We start from the raw sequence: 15,214 nt of genomic DNA, 5'->3' as shown, positions 1-15,214 counted from the left end.
GGGGAGGGGCCTGGAGCACAGCCCTCTGAGGAAAGGCTGAGGGAGCTGGGGGTGTGCAGCCTGCAGAAGAGGAAGCTCAAGCTCAGGGCAGAGCTCATTGTTGTCTACAACTACCTGAAGGGAGGCTGTAGCCAGGTGGGGTTGGGCTCTTCTGCCAGGCACCCAGCAACAGAACAAGGGGACACAGTCTCAAGTTATGCCAGGGCAGGTCTAGGCTGGATGTTAGGAGGAAGTTGTTGTCAGAGAGAGTGATTGGCATTGGAATGGGCTGCCCAGGGAGGTGGTGGAGTGGCTGTGCCTGGAGGTGTTGAAGCAAAGCCTGGATGAGGCACTTGATCTGGTTGACTGGCCAGGGCTGGGTGCTAGGTTGGACTGGATGATCTTGGAGGTCTTTTCCAACCTGGTTGACTCTATTCTATTTTCTTTGCTTACGTTCTGTTCTAATTCTGTATCTCCAGGCATGAGGCTTCCACCAGCTCCCTGGGCAACCCCTTCCAGGCTCTCACCACCCTCATGCTGAAGAATTTCTTCCTAACATCCAGTCTGAATCTCCCCATTTCCAGCTGTGTTCCATTCCTCCCAGCCCTATCACTACCTGACAGCCTAAAAAGTCCCTCCCCAGGTTTCTTGTAGATCCTTTTAATATACTGCAAGGCCACAATAAGGTCACTTGGGAGTCTTCTCCTGTCCAGACTGACCAGCCCCAATTCCCTCAGTCTCTCCTCATACGAATGCTCATAGAAACTGAAGCATCTTTCAGCCCTTTTCTCTCTTGCTTTCTGCCTTGGGCACTGTGGTGGCCTTTATCTTAGCAAGGATGAGCAAAAACATGCCCAGATTTGAGACACCCCCCACGAAGGAGTCCCCCCCTGTGAAATATATACAGGCACACACAGCAGTGCCACCCAGTGGCTCGCCCACCACATAGGGAGAGGGGCTGCAAACCTGCTTTAGGGTGGGCTTTCTCCCCCAAAATGCCAGGAACACTGTGTAAAAACTGCATGCAAACACTCAGCTCTGCTTTGCCAACCTGGAGGTGCCCAGCTTGGCTAAGCACACATGGCCAGGCTGCCACTCTGTGCCAGCTGGGGCAGCCAGAAGGCGAAGCATCAATATCTCAGCGGCAGGGCCAGATGAGAGGCAGTTTGCAATTGTCACCCATGTTCCACCTTTTCCCTTTCCTCTACCTCTTCCCCTTCTCTGTGGCTGCTTGTTTAATCGTGAGGGGGAGGACAGCAGACCTTATCTCTTGCGACTAGTGGTGGCAAAACTGAAAAATTGTTTTCATTACAGGGTGGAAAGCTTTTCACATGCAAATTATCAGGATCATTGTGAGGGTGGCGGGTTTATTAATCCCCAGCAGCTTACCTGACCAAAAAAAAGAAAGAAAGATTGGCCCTGTTTCATATCAAACATTTTGGCTCTGACAATGGCGAGTCGTATTTGATGAAATGTTGCATGGATCACACCTTTTATTGCAGTCTACTGCGGGAGAGAATGAAACATAAAGGACTGATGGATGGGGTTGGGCCAGAGGGATTTTTTTGGGGTGGGGTATGAGGTTGAGCTTGCTTTGTTTATTTTGCTTTGCTCTTTTTTTTTTTCTCTGCTCGGGTTTTTTTTTGTTTTCCTCTTTAGGATGCTTCTGTTAACTGCCAGCCAAGTGGTGCCAGTTTACATCAGCAGTTTAACTTTTCTCTTCTTCAACATCAAAGAAACCGATCTGGTTTTATAGGTGTGAGTATTTTTGTCTCTCTATTGTGTGCATTTCCCCTTCAGACACTGGGAAAATAAGGTCAGGTTCCCTACTGGGTTCATCTTTTCCTATGGATTGTATTAAAAAAGAAAAGCAACCCTAACAGAGCTGGAAATTAATACAGTTTCATTCTCTTCCCACTGTCTTGTTGCTGCTACACCACCATGAGTATAAAGAATATTCTATGAAATGTCTATTCTAGGAGTATAAAGAAGATAATAGAACAAGGGGACACAGTCTCAAGTTGTGCCAGGAGAGGTCTAGGCTGGATGTTAGGAGGAAGCTGTTGGCAGAGAGAGTGATTGGCATTGGAATGGGCTGCCCAGGGAGGTGGTGGAGTCGCTGTGCCTGGAGGTGTTGAAGCCAAGCCTGGCTGAGGCACTTAGTGCCATGGTCTGGTCGATTGTCTAGGGCTGGGTGCTAGGTTGTACTGGATGATCTTGGAGGTCTCTTCCAACCTGGTTGATTCTATTCTTTGATTGGCATTGGAATGGGCTGCCCATGGAGGTGGTGGAGTCACCATCCCTGGAGGTGTTCAAGCAAAGCCTGGATGGGGCACTTAGTGTCATGGTCTGGTTGGTTGGCTAAGGATGGGTGCTAGGTCAGACTGGATGAGCTTGGAGGTCTCTACTAACTTGGTTGACTCTATGATTCTATAATGGACTTGGAGTCCTCCTCCTGATTGAATAAAAATTCCCTAAAAAGAGAAAATCAGGAAGAGTTTGGCTCTTTCTTCACAAAAGTAAAGGCTCTCCCTTCCAGCCTAGCAGAGGAGGAGCAGGGATGTTCCTTTGCTCAGTTCAATAGAAGGTGAACCACAGGAAGCTATGAACTCCTCTGATGTGGCCAATGAGCATTAGGACTCATTTAAACACCTCTGTTAGGGCTGCATCAATAAAAAGAACCATATTCATATCACCCTGCCCATGACAAACTACTTGTCCAGCATTTGGGAGCCCTTTAGTGAGGCCCTCAGTAATTCTAGGAGGAAGGTGAATGCTCTTTAGCCACTTTGGGATGCAGCTGGAAACCATTTACCCAAGGGTAAACAGAGCCAGCTGAGGAGACTGATAGCTCTGGAAGCTGCATGGCTATCACCAGTGTTCCTCCATCCATGAAGAAAGGTGCTGGAGCTGTACTCTTCAATCCCTCACTCTGCACAGAGACCAGGCACAACATTCAGGAGAAGATGGAGGGCATCAAAGCTCCTGAGTCAGCATCCCTCCTTCCTGCTGATGAACTTACTGGGGAGGAAAAGACACAGCATGCCCCTTTGGGGGTTGTTTGACTTTCACAGGAGGGACCAAGGGTTTCACTAGAGAAAGCACCTAGGGCCAGAGGGGTTTTTTTTGCCAATAATGAGGCAATGAAACATTGCAGCCCTGATTAATCCAGGCTCCCGTTTGTCACACCCGTTCATCACATCAGGGAACTGTTTAGCTGCATAAAATGGGCTGTAAACTTTGTTCATTTGGGCTGACAGATATGATAAAGGTTATATGTGTTCTGCAGCATTACAGAGTTGATGGAGAAAGGTCCCCTGAGACCTCTCTCTGCACCAGGTCTTCTCATGGGTGATGATCTCTGCCCCTCCTTTGCTTGTTCAGAAGCTTTGCTGCTCAGGACCTTTCTCAGTGATGCTTCTCACACGGCTTAGAAGCATTTTAAATATGCATTATTTTTGCACTCTGTGTATCTGTGCCTTTCATACTGGCATCTTACATTCATTGCCTCTCTGCCAGTTGTTTGTAAATGTCCCCAGGTGTTTAACTCTCATTTCCCTGAATCCTCTGAGCTATTGTTGGTGAATGTGGCTATTACACACTCCTGATATTTCTCAAAGGTCAAAGGCAAATGGAAAAATGCCACTCTTTTTCTCTTCTCCCTTCAAAGTAGCAACATGCAATATTGTTCTGGTGCAGTTACTTTTTGCCATTATGCTAAGACTTTGTAGTTTGGGTTTGTTTTTTTTAAGTACACCTTATTATATTTACTGCAAATGTTCTGGATACAGAATTATTTCCTCAAATTATTAGGGACTAGAAGATATAATAGCCTTTTATTCTGTCTCAGGCATATTACTCTACCACAACAGTCTATTTGTGACAGTTTGCTCTCATCTTCCTGCAACTCGTCTTACAAATGAGACAGAAAATTGAGGCTCTGGATGCTCACGGACCCACTCCTGCAACATTTATGCACCTGCTTAAGCTGAATCATGTGAGGATTCAGAGAGAACGGAATGTGCAGAACGGCTCTTGACACTTGAGGAACTACAGCAATTGTTCCAAGGCAGTTTGCAGATCTTCAGGATAATGAGCAACGCATTAAACTGGGGTGCGTTGTCTCCTTCTCACCCAAACCCAGCCAGGATGCTGCAAAGGATGGACTTGGAGTGAAGGCAGAGTAAATGTCCTCTCTCACAATCACTCCCTACTCTACTCATTCGTTTCTATCACTAGGGTAAAACTCCAGCTCATGCACAATTTATTCCTCAGCAATGCAACAAGATCTCTGGGTTTTCATTGCAGAGTCACACTCGGTGATGTTGCACCACCTCGTTAATTGATTACCAAATATTTCAGCAAGCTGCACTGCTCCTGCTTCTTCTATAGAGCCTGCTGCCTCCTCACTCAAACCCGACTGTACTTCAAGGTCCTGGTCCCCTGTTTGAAGCCTGATCAGCTGAGGCATGACCTTTCTCTCAGACCCTACATCTTTCAGAGGAATAAAGCAACAGATGACACCAAGTACAGGATTCAGAGAGCTCTTTGTGCAAAGTCCTAGCGCTGAAGCTCTCCAGTGAAGGGCATCAAGCTCAACTCTCAGCTCACCCTGCAAGGAGGCATTTTTTCATTCCAGGTAACAGCAGCATTTCCACCGACTTATGCAGGAGCAGAGTCAAATCCCAGCATGTCTCTTAAGACAAGCTGCTCCTCAGCAGAAGCAGCATCCCAGCAGATAGGCTGTCCCTGCCCCTGGGAGGGTCCTCATGCAGGCAAACCAGCTCCCACTGTGCACTGAACGATTCCCCCACTTACTGCTCAACCTCCACCGAGGCATCCGAGGCTTCCGTTCTTGCTCATCGCCACTGTGATTGGCAACTGGAATAAAAAGATCAGACAAAAGAAGCTTAAACACCACCTGGGATGGAGCTGGAAAAGATGCTGGAGCAGATATCTCCATCTGTATTCTCGAGGATTGGTAAAATGGGAAGCCAGCTGCAGAGCGGAGCTCCCGAATCACAGGGTGCTGGTGCTCTGCCCTGCTGCATCTCAGGAAAACTCCACTGTCAATCCCTGCACCAGCAAGGTCACCTCAAAGCCTCTTTCCTCATCCTCAGGCAGGTCACACTGCTGCCGAACTCCCAAAATAGGGAGAGCAGAAGGAGTTAGGGAGGAGAAAACAGAAGGGAAACGAGAGTTTTCTCAGATTTATGCAAAAGGTAAATTATGGGGCTACTTACACCACCTAAAATCACTTTTTCCCCAGGGGTCTGACTATGTTCTATTAGAAAAGCTTTATACCAGACTGTAAATTTGCCACATATACTACAGTGTAATTGTGCCAGGCTCACCTGTGCTGTAATTTTTACCTATAAATGTTACAGTGATTTCTTTGCCTCCTCTTGTTAGAAAAGTTTCAGACCCCCCCCAGGAGAGCACATTGGGCTTAACGTATTTCTTTTCCACCATTTAATCCAGATAAAGAGAAAGGTCTTCTGCTGAGAACGTCTTCTCAACCACTTAAGCAGGGGCATGCTCACCCCAGCGCAGAGCACCTCGGTGTCCTGGGTTAGCGCCCACACAACGCCGGCAACATCGCACCCCGAGCAAGGTACCTTTTATTGATGCAAAAAAAGCTGTGCACAGAAAGGGAAATGGCAGCTTTCCAAGTGGCCCCAGTTAATAGCTCTGTTTTGCTTAATGGTGCCTCCCATTCAGACTAAAGACGCTGTTTTAAATATGTAAGCAATTAGTATCTCTCTCTCTCAACACATCTGTGCTTCCTCTGCCTGCTGCATTATAAATCCACTGCGTCCCTCTCCAGCTCGGCACTGCATATATCACCAGAGATTCTGATATTCAGCAACTTTCTGGTCCCAAAGAATTACACTCGGGTTTGGAGATGCTGTGCCAGGCTGGCCTCACCTAACCCCGGGCACAGTCAGCCTCTCCCCTCCAGGAGCTGAATTAACAGATAACAGGGATATAAAGAAAGGACCTCTTGGTCTTTCTCGGCTGTTCTTTGGTTCAGCCAGCCCCCCTCTCTCTTCTTTTTGCCAACTTTCATACACTTCATCCCCATTTCTGGGTAGAACCTGCAGCCTTTTCTTTCCAGAACACATTCCAGTGCTGGAGGCTGGTAGCAGAGCTGTCACTCTCAGGAGGCTGCTGGCAGGCGATGGTGGCAGAGACGCACCCAAGCGCCTGCACCCCCTGTGCAGTTTCTGCTTTCTCTCAATTCCGCCCGTTCAGGCTCCAGCGAGATGTGAAGAGCAGAGGCAGGAGCACGGCGATGATGAGGGTCAGTATTTTTAGTAACGGAAAGACTCGGCGTTCCTGAGGTAGGAATTAATAGTAATCGGTGTCATCAGTTACTCATCATCTTTACTAACAAAGTGTTCTCCGTCCCCAAAGATCCGCCTTGTCGCACGCACCTTGCAAGGGAGCGCAAGGTACGGCCGCGGCCACCGCAAGCACTACTTCGCTTTGTCTGGTTTGATGACAGTTGCTGTCCTTTCGGGGAGAAGCCGCCCGCCCGCTCGTACCCCAACCACCGCCCCAGCCAGGACTGACCCCGCCGCGCCCGGGCCGCGCAAAGCAGGGGAGGAGACGTGCCGCGGCCGCGCAGGGTGAGCGACCACCAAAAGCAGAAGGGGCACCTGAGGGGTGGGAGGCTGCGCGGGTGTCCTCCCCCACCCCGGGGACGAGGAGCTCCCGCAGCTCCTGGGACGCGCCGCAAACTTTAGCGGCAGGGGGCGGAGGGGGCAGAGCCCGCCCCGTGTCCCACTCCCACCCCCTCCCATCCCACCCCCTCCCCGCGCCGGGCTGGGCGGGACGGGCGCTCGGCGGGCGCCGAGGGGCGGAGCGGCCCCGCCGGGCGGCGGCGGCGGCGGTGGCGGCAGCGGCGGGGCCGAGCTGGGACGCGGCGCCGCGCTCCGCACCCCGCGGAGCGGTGCGGTGCGGAGCGGCCCAGCCCTGCCCAGCCCAGCCCGGGAGCCATGCCGCTGCCATGCCGGGGCTGGACGCTGGCGTTGCTCACGCTGCTCGTCGGTTTCCTCATCTTCGCCGATATCTCCGAGATCGAGGAGGAGAACGGGTAAATAACCTCTTCCCCGGTACGGAGGGGCGCGGAAGGGCGCGGAGGATAGGGGTGCTGGAGCCGGAGGAGGAGGAGAAGGCGGCGGAGGGCGGGGGGGGGCGGGCGCCCGGACAGTTTCTTTGTCTCCGGCTCTCCCGGTTTCTTGCTGTGCCGAAGTGGGAAGGGAGCTCGCTCCGCTCCCGCGCAGCACCGCGGAGCAGGCGGCAGCTCCGGGCGGGACCGCCCCGTTGCTGGGTAGTGTGGGGTGCGCCGAGGCACTGGAGGGCAGCTGCGCCGGTCCGGGCAAGGGTGCGGGAGAGGTGCTACCTCTCGTGTTAGAGACACTGAGGCACCGCTCCGCCGAGGGATGCTGGAATAGGCACCAGTCCCGTTAGAGATGCTGAGGTACCTGTCTGGGTAGGAATGCTGGAGGAGGTACAAGTCCCGTTAGAGACGCCGAGGTGCCGGTCTGGGTAGGAATGCTGGAGCAGGTACCAGTCCTGATGGAGATGTTGAGGTACCAGTCCAAATAGGGATGCTGAACCAGGCACTAGTCCTATTAAAGGTACTACTCCAGGTAAGGATGCTGGAGTGGGTACCAGTCCTGTTCGAGATGCTGAGATACCAGTCTGGGTAGGGGTGCTGGGGTGGGTACCAATCTGACTGGAGATACTGGAGCATGTACTGGTCTGGAAAGAGGGTTTTGTGTGCAGGCATTGCTCAGGTGTTGATGGACAGATAGTGTTGGTCCCTAAGCAGAATACCAGTGCAAGCAGTCTGTTGGCCAGGGATGGTGGGGCAAGATGCAGCCCAGGGGGCTTGGCACCAATGCTGATGCAGATAGGTGTAACAGAGAAGGTGTCAGCCCAAGGGGGTGATAAATAAGGGAGCAGTCTTCAGGGCACTGGATCAGAAAACTGGTCTGTGGAGTCAAGAGACTGAGCGGGGACCAGTTGGGTGAGGGTGGTGGAGCAAGGAGAAACAGCTCAACTCACTTGTCTGTCCCCATGGCTGCATCAGGGGCTTCACGATCACCCCCACCTCATTGCTTCCAGGGTGGGTGCTTATCTGCAGGTGCCCTGTATGGCAGGAGCTAAAGCAGTCTCTAAGTCTGAGGAGACAAGCGACACCCTACGCACCCCGTAAACCTCATCTCTGAGGGCAGCTTGGAAACTTAGGGGGTGAGAGGAGCAAGCATAGAGAGGGAGGTTTGCATTAACAAGAGAAACTCACTACAGCAGTGTGGGAAAACAAATCCAGTAACTCCAGTAATGTGGGGTGCACTCGTAGTGCCCCAATGACAGAAGGTCTTTCTGTTTGGGACCAGGTGGCGTTATCCATTGTGTTACATCCTAACGAACACCTGGCTGAAATGCTAAATTAAATGCAGTGGTGTTTGTTATTGTTTCTTTGTTACGTTCTGTTGGGTGCTACAGGCGAGAAGTGCTTAAAGGTCAGCAGCCTTGTTCAGAAACATCCAGCACTGGACTGTAGGTTTACCAGGCTGGATGAATTGTTGCTCTGCAATGAGCTGGCATTATCTACATAATAATAAAGGAAATGAAAAGCTTCTAAAGCATCCTCCCCGTCATACAGGCTGCTCTTATCCCCTTGCTTTCCTGCCTTCTTTCTTCTCTCTCCTTGCCTATCTGCTAGATCTGTCCCCTAGAACTTGCTGTGCCCTTATAGAAAATCTATTGTGTTTTGTTACTTACTTCTCCTGTCTTTTCACCCTGGTTCATTAGGGATTCCCATTGTTGTGAGTTTTCTTTTTCTTTTTTTCTCCTCTCTTTTCTCTACATTGTATGGAAATTGGCTGTTTGCTGGCTGCTTATCTCCAAGCCCTGGCATCTGAGTTTGTTGCTGTAGTTCTACCAAGGAAGCACTGCCAAGCAGTGCAGCAGTGGAGACAGCAGCAGGGTCAGAGGAGCTCTGTTAGAAGCAGTGAGCAGCTTGTTTCATAGGGCATTTCAGAAACTGTACTGCATGAGGTAACTAGCCAAGGAGGGGAGCACTCTGCACTCCAGGAAGTGAAGGAGGGGGTTTGTGATCCAGTGCCCTCTGATATGTTAGCCCCAGACCATTTGTAGGTAAGGTCCTACATCAGCTGTGCTGCTCTGAGATGCCCGGAGTGAAGGTGTGACCCTGCTGTATTAGGAAGCAATCATGAAGTAGGGCAAACTGACCCTTTCTCTTGTTTTACCTGCTCCCACCCACTTTGTTTCCCCATTACATCCTCAAAGTGATTCAGACTGGCTGAGCTCCTTTATCCCAGGTGCAGTAAGGAGCCAAGGACTATTCACTTTACACTGAAAGCTCTTAGCACAGGAGCCTGATGTAAAGAGCACTTCATCCCTTGTGCTGCCTTGGTACCAGGAATGGTCAGCAGAGTGCTCTGACCTGACTGATGTTGCTGGGGAGATATGAAAAGCTGAGGATCTGATTTGCAGCAGGTGAGAGGATGATAAAGGGTTTTCAACTCTGAGAGCCACCTGATAGCATCTTTTGCATACAGGTCCTGTAGGTAAGGGTGACTGTGATGACAAAAGCATACAACAGTGAAGGGAAAGAGACCTTTCCAAAGTTCTCCGGGAACTCTGTGTGTCTGGAAGGGAACAGCTTCTCTCCATGAGAACTTTGGGAGGCGCTGGGTATGTAGGCAGCTTTCCCCCAGGTCAGGAATATTTGCCTCAGCACCCTCCTCCACATCTCTGCAGACCACCTTGGATTTGGTCAGCACGGCCCAAGCAATAAGGCAGGCAAAGAGCTGGCCAGGTGTCCCCTGGCAGGCTTACAGCACTGAGGGGGGGAAGGGGAGGAGCTGGGGAATGCAGGCAGGTGCAACTCTTTTCTTCTTTATCCTTGGCATGGAAACACTCTCTAATTACTGTGAGGAGCGAACAGCTTGCCCACTTTTACACATACCCTGCCCCCTGCCTGCGATTTGGATTGTTTTTGAAGAATATGCCTCACATGGGTAGGAACACGGGAGGAACATATTTCTCTCACCTACAACTACTGAGAAATTGCAGAAAGAAAACCGAAATGTTCATTAGGTACAAAGTAAGAAGGTAATCTTGCTGGCAAAAGGACAAAACAACTAAAGCCACGCTGTTTCCCTGGATAGTAAGTTCCCAGCATCTCGGGTGAAGAAGACAGGAGCCAAGGGTGGCTGGAACTGCTTTGCCTGCCAGAGGCTGCTGAGAAAGATGTTTGCTCCTTAAGCAGTCCCATCTTGCTCCTCTGGATATTCTTACACCACCTCCTGCAGCCAGGAGATACTGAAACAAAGAGGTGTCAGGGCAAGGATGAAAATTCAGCAGTTCCTTGCTGCCGACGCTGTGTCGCTCTCGTTAGCCTGTTCCTCCCACCCTGCAGCCACCCCTGCGCAGGGGATTTCATCCTGCTCGCATCCCCGCGGGTGTCTGTAGGCACACACAGGCATCACCTACAGCCGCCCGGCTTGACCCGCAGGCTGGGCGCCGCGGCGGGCTGCGGGCGGGCAGAGGAGCTCGTCCCGGCTCGCTCCTCGTGTTCAGCTGCGTCTGCTGCCGCCGCCGCCGCGCAGGGCTGCCGTTGTGAATGGGCTTGGCACTTTGTTTCCGAGCGAGCGCCTGGTTCCAGGCTGCTGAACTTTTCCTGCAGCCTGGTGGCAGCTACGTTTCCCTCTGTCGCTCCCGTTCCGGCTCTTTGTTTCCCTGGAAGGAAACAAAAGGGACGTTCGCGTCTGTCTTGGGGAGCACTAACGCGGGCACTGCCATCTGCCTATCTCTTCATCCACCCCAGGGCAGGGGAGCTGGCCGGACCTCTTGCCACAGAGGAAGACAAAGGACTTGGCATTGAATGGAATAATGACTGCCGGTGACAAGGTGGGACATTCTGCTCCTTGGTGGCAGTTTAAAGGGACGCTTTGCTGTTAGGTGTCTGCTGTAGCGGTTCTGCAGGGGTCCGGCCGTGCCCCGGTTGTCTGTAGAGGGAGCTGGTGACCCGCTGCCACCCGGTGACTTCTCAAATTAGCGTCTGAGCCATCTTAGGGAGCGCTTGGCAGTTGGTGATGGGCTGGTCTTCAGAGGAGCCAGCCTTCTCTCTGCCAGCTCGGACCGCACGCCTCTCCCTTCTGGCTACGAGAGGTGCTCTATTCTGCTGGGTAGCTTCTGTCTGGAAGCTTGTCAGGAAATTGCCACGTTTTCCTCAGGAGCCCTTTTCTAACGCCTGCCTTTCAGAGGCTCAGGAGTGCCACAAGGAGATTTCGTGCCCTTTGCGGTGGCTGCTGTGCTCGCTCTGAGTGTGCTGCGGTCATAACGCTGCTTGTCAAGGTTGGTCTGTGGACTATAAATGTCCAGCTCGGGTCGTTCAGGCTGTGATCTCAGGTCTTTCAGGCTGTGATTTACTGTGCCTGACCCAGAGTTAGTCTAAGACTTGATCTCCACCAGAAAGTCCCGTTGATAAAGTGTTATATCCTAGCAGCATACACTGTGCGCTCACACAGCAGGCGCACATGAGCCAACGATTACCCAGGCTGGTCTGCAGCAATAACACCTCTCTGCAGGACAGAGGCTCACAGGCATTCTCTAACTGCTCATGTAAATGGAGCCACTGGAGAGACCTTGGTGTGTCAGGGCTCTAGCAAAAACCCCATGATGCATTCGGCTGGAAAACAAAAACAACGTTGCAGCGCCGATTCCAGCAAGAAAATGCTTGCTGTAGGCTGTGCTTCCAACTCTTCTGGTGCTAACTTGAGCAGCCAATTTCAGGTTTTGGCTTCAGTGCTCCACTTCATCTCCTGCTACCCTGCCAGGGCAGAGGTGGCTGTCACAAAGACCTGTCTGAAACCTCTGCGCCTGCCTAGAGCAGGTTGAAGGAGATGAGTCTCCACAGCTTGTTTCCTGAAGCTGGTCTGCAAGGGCTGTGGTACCTGCAGGGTATTGGTGCCTGGCAGGAGTGCTGGGAGCAGCAGGATGGGAAGCACTAGCAGACCTCTGAGCAATTCAGTGGAACAAAGAGGCAACCCAGCCCCAAGAAACCAGTCCCTCTAAGGGCTTTCCAGTACAGTCGGTGAGAAGTTACTCTCTGGTCCAGTCCTGGCAGTCAGCAGTTTGTAAGACCCCTAAGGAGAGAATTTCTGACCTTACCAATGAGGAGGGCAGTAGCTGTGGTACGAGGATGCATATCACCTGCCAGTCCTTCTTGGTTGCAGAGGTTCTGAAGCCGTGGCCAGTCCCACACCCAGCGATCAGAGCAGTGAGAAGAGCAAATCAGTTGCCACAAGGACTTCAAACTTCCCTTTTGCCCGGGTGGGCTTTTTGTTTTTTCTCACCTCTGACCCTGAAGATGAACAATTCTGGTCTGGAAAGGGAAGGAAGCCTTTTTTCTCCCTGCAGAGAGTGAGCAGTTGCAAATGTTGGCTCATTTAGCAAAGGCCTGTTGAGCAGCTCAGAGTGAGGTTAAGTGATCAGCCGTCAGCAGTGCGGTGCCCGCTCCTCCGTGCTACTGACGTGCTTGTGGGCAGAGAGCAGAGCCCTGGGACCACGGCCAGCAGTGACACAGCAGATCCCACTGCCACCATCAGCCTTCCTGGCCTCTCCCAGGCGTGGATGGAGTGGGGTGAGTCTTCCCTTGTATTCTTTGTAGCAACTGTGCTTGCTCTGCTAGGACATCGGCGGACTGATGCCTTTTTTGCATGCTGAGATGTGCTTCTGGTCTTGCAGGAAAGCCTTTAACAGAGACTCCCTTACCTTTTCTTGGGCTTTCAGGCTACAGGTTTTTCAGATTTTCATCCCTGAGACCAGCCCTACTTAAATACAGCTATAGGCATAGTTGCTATAAAAAACAGTTGTTCCAAAGACAGGCTTCTAATTGCCTCTGTCAGTTGTTATCTCTAGGACTAAGTCATCCTCAGCAGCAAGAAGTAAACCCAAACTACCTTAGAAAACAATTATTTTGCCCTTTCTCTGGTTTCTGTCCCCTGTTGCCTCTGGAAACAAAGGAGTTCCTTGGCACAGTAAGTTGACCTTAGGAGCAGTGTTTCAAGTGTCCTTCAGCAAGCACCATGGCAGAGCAGGCTGACACCAGCCTGCTCTGCCCCTTGCAATGCAGTAGAGAAAAGGGAGGGCAGGGGGGAAGGAAGAAAAAGGAAAAGAAAAGAAAGAGAGAGAGGGGAAAAAAGAACAGGCATCTTTACAGCTCCCTTTTCTCTCATTTCTCACTGTAAGCCTAAACAACTCCTTGTGCTGGCTGAGTAGCAGGCTTGCTAGTGGTAGTGGTGGCTTTGTGAGATGAATGCTCATCAACAGCAGCAGTGCTGGCTCCAGTGGGGAAGCTAAAGGGCTGATCCTGTGAGATGGGCATAGCACTGCTAAAACCTGCCAGGATAGTGGCAAGGGTGTGGGGTGAAGAAGGAGGATGAGCCAGGAGAGCAGCACGTAGTCAAGATGCTTGGGGTGTGGATGGTGGGATCAAAATGGTCTTCCTGAAGCAGCAAGTGATGCTACAGCCCAAGTGTTGGGTCCTGACAAGTACCTGCAGTCAAATAATCTTGTTAGGAGTCCTTGCACCAGCCCAGAGGTGATTGTCACTCCTGAGTGTGACACTACAAGACAGAAATGCCATTTGCTTTAGGGATGCTCCCCTTTGCTGGGCAGTCAGCAGCTTCATTGCCCTGACACCACTAACTCTGCTGGCCTCATTATTGACCTTTCAGAGCTTCCTTGTTTGCACAGCCTTTGATTCATTGAGCTGGTTGCTTGTGCACCAGGTCAGCTCTTTCCAGATTTAAGTGCTGGACTCTTTCTTATTGCTACAGCAAATAGCAATACATGTTAATGCATACAAAAACCCTCTGGGAGTATCAGAAACACAGGCCCCCACTCCAGGCTGGCCATCTACTTGCTGAGCATGCCATCCCTCCCTGTCCACTGCTCTCCAGGAGCAGGTCTGCTTTTAAAAGCACATCTTGTCACATCACAACACAGTTTTGAAGTGTTCTCTCAAGGCCTCCCTCAGCACTGCAGTGGGCTCCAGGTGCCACTCATGTGCTTGGCAGCTCCAAACCTAAGGACAGTTCTTCCACCATGACCCATCACCTCCTAGCCTGGGCTTCACCAGCATCCTCAGCAATACAATTCAGCTTTCAGGCAGTGGCTGAAACAGGAGACATGCTTCCCCTGTGAGGGTTAAGCATCATCATAAGGCATCTCCAGTGCCTTTTCAGCTACCCAGCAGCACACTCGACAGTCCACCAGCAGCTGCTCAGTTGATAATTAAACTTCTCCTTCTTACTGCTGCCTGCTTTCTGTGGTGTAACTTGGTGAGCCAAGGCTTAGCTCTGAAGCCACTATTGGCTTTTCAATATTGGCAGCTGGACATTGTCATCTGGCAGTTAAGTCCCTGTGAAGGTCCTAGGCTGCACCACTGGTGAGTGCCTGTAAACCTGGGCAAACAGCTCAGGCTGGTTGCAGAGCATAGCTCTAAGCCAGGCACTCCCAGCCCTCTGTGTCAGCACCAGATGTTTTTTTCAGGATGCTCATACAGATTAACCACCCCAAGAGGATGCCACTGCCCAAGAGAGGTCCTCAGCATCCACCTCATTGGTGAAAGAAGAAACCACACAAGACCTTGAGTGTTCCAAGGGCTTTCACATAGCAGTGGCAAGAGATGGATGTGGGGGGATGAGCCTGAGGACCCACAGCCCCTCAGATATGATATCTTTTCATATTGCACCATTCCCTTTTCCCAAGCATTCAAGATGCTGCAGGAGCCACTGGGATTTCTGTCTTTTGGGATCACAAATGCTCAGGGTGGCAGGATCTGCTGCAAGACTGATGCTCTGCTCTTTGTGCTCCCTGAGCGCTCTGTTGGCTGAAACAATTATCTCAGGAAAAAAATGTATGGTGTAGAGATGTTTTTTAAGCAGTGAGGCTTTTGTCTCTGCTCCTTTCTAGATCTTTGCTGGGCTTTGGGGATTTCTTCCTTCTCCCTTTCAGAAGGGGAAAGCTGCAGCCACAAACACACACTCCTGATCCCAGGGCCCTCACTGGATTCTCTTTCCTCCTTCAATTTGATTTTTTCTTTGCTGGCTGTTTTATTAACACAGCCAAAGAGACTCGACTGAATAAACTTCTCGTGGAGGACCTGAGATGCAGGAAGGAATAAGGT

At 51.3% G+C, this 15,214-nt stretch overlaps 1 protein-coding gene and 1 long non-coding RNA gene across 4 annotated transcripts in view; one reads left to right on the top strand and one right to left on the bottom strand.

Annotated features, from left to right (window-relative positions):
- Positions 1-2,974: 2,974 nt before the first annotated feature.
- On the bottom strand, positions 2,975-6,182 carry LOC135183167 (uncharacterized). Its single transcript, XR_010305435.1, has 2 exons — positions 5,523-6,182; positions 2,975-4,860 (listed from the first exon to the last, which is right to left on the bottom strand). It is a non-coding gene; the product is annotated as an uncharacterized LOC135183167 (long non-coding RNA).
- Positions 6,183-6,376: 194 nt separating this feature from the next.
- Positions 6,377-15,214, top strand: part of ST8SIA2 (ST8 alpha-N-acetyl-neuraminide alpha-2,8-sialyltransferase 2) — a 40,923-nt gene continuing 32,085 nt past the window's right edge. For 2 of the 3 annotated variants that reach the window (XM_064158054.1, XM_064158053.1), the window contains exon 1: positions 6,899-7,078. In XM_064158054.1, the coding sequence (XP_064014124.1) occupies positions 6,981-7,078 (98 nt within the window). In that variant the 5' untranslated portion in view covers positions 6,899-6,980. Of the gene's footprint in view, positions 6,612-6,898; positions 7,079-15,214 lie in introns of those variants that run through there. The other variant, XM_064158052.1, reaches the window with a different exon arrangement.

The sequence above is a fragment of the Pogoniulus pusillus genome, chromosome 17 (genome assembly GCF_015220805.1).
Source record: "Pogoniulus pusillus isolate bPogPus1 chromosome 17, bPogPus1.pri, whole genome shotgun sequence".
Classification (NCBI taxonomy): domain Eukaryota; kingdom Metazoa; phylum Chordata; class Aves; order Piciformes; family Lybiidae; genus Pogoniulus; species Pogoniulus pusillus.
This window is presented reverse-complemented; position numbering and strand designations above follow the sequence as displayed.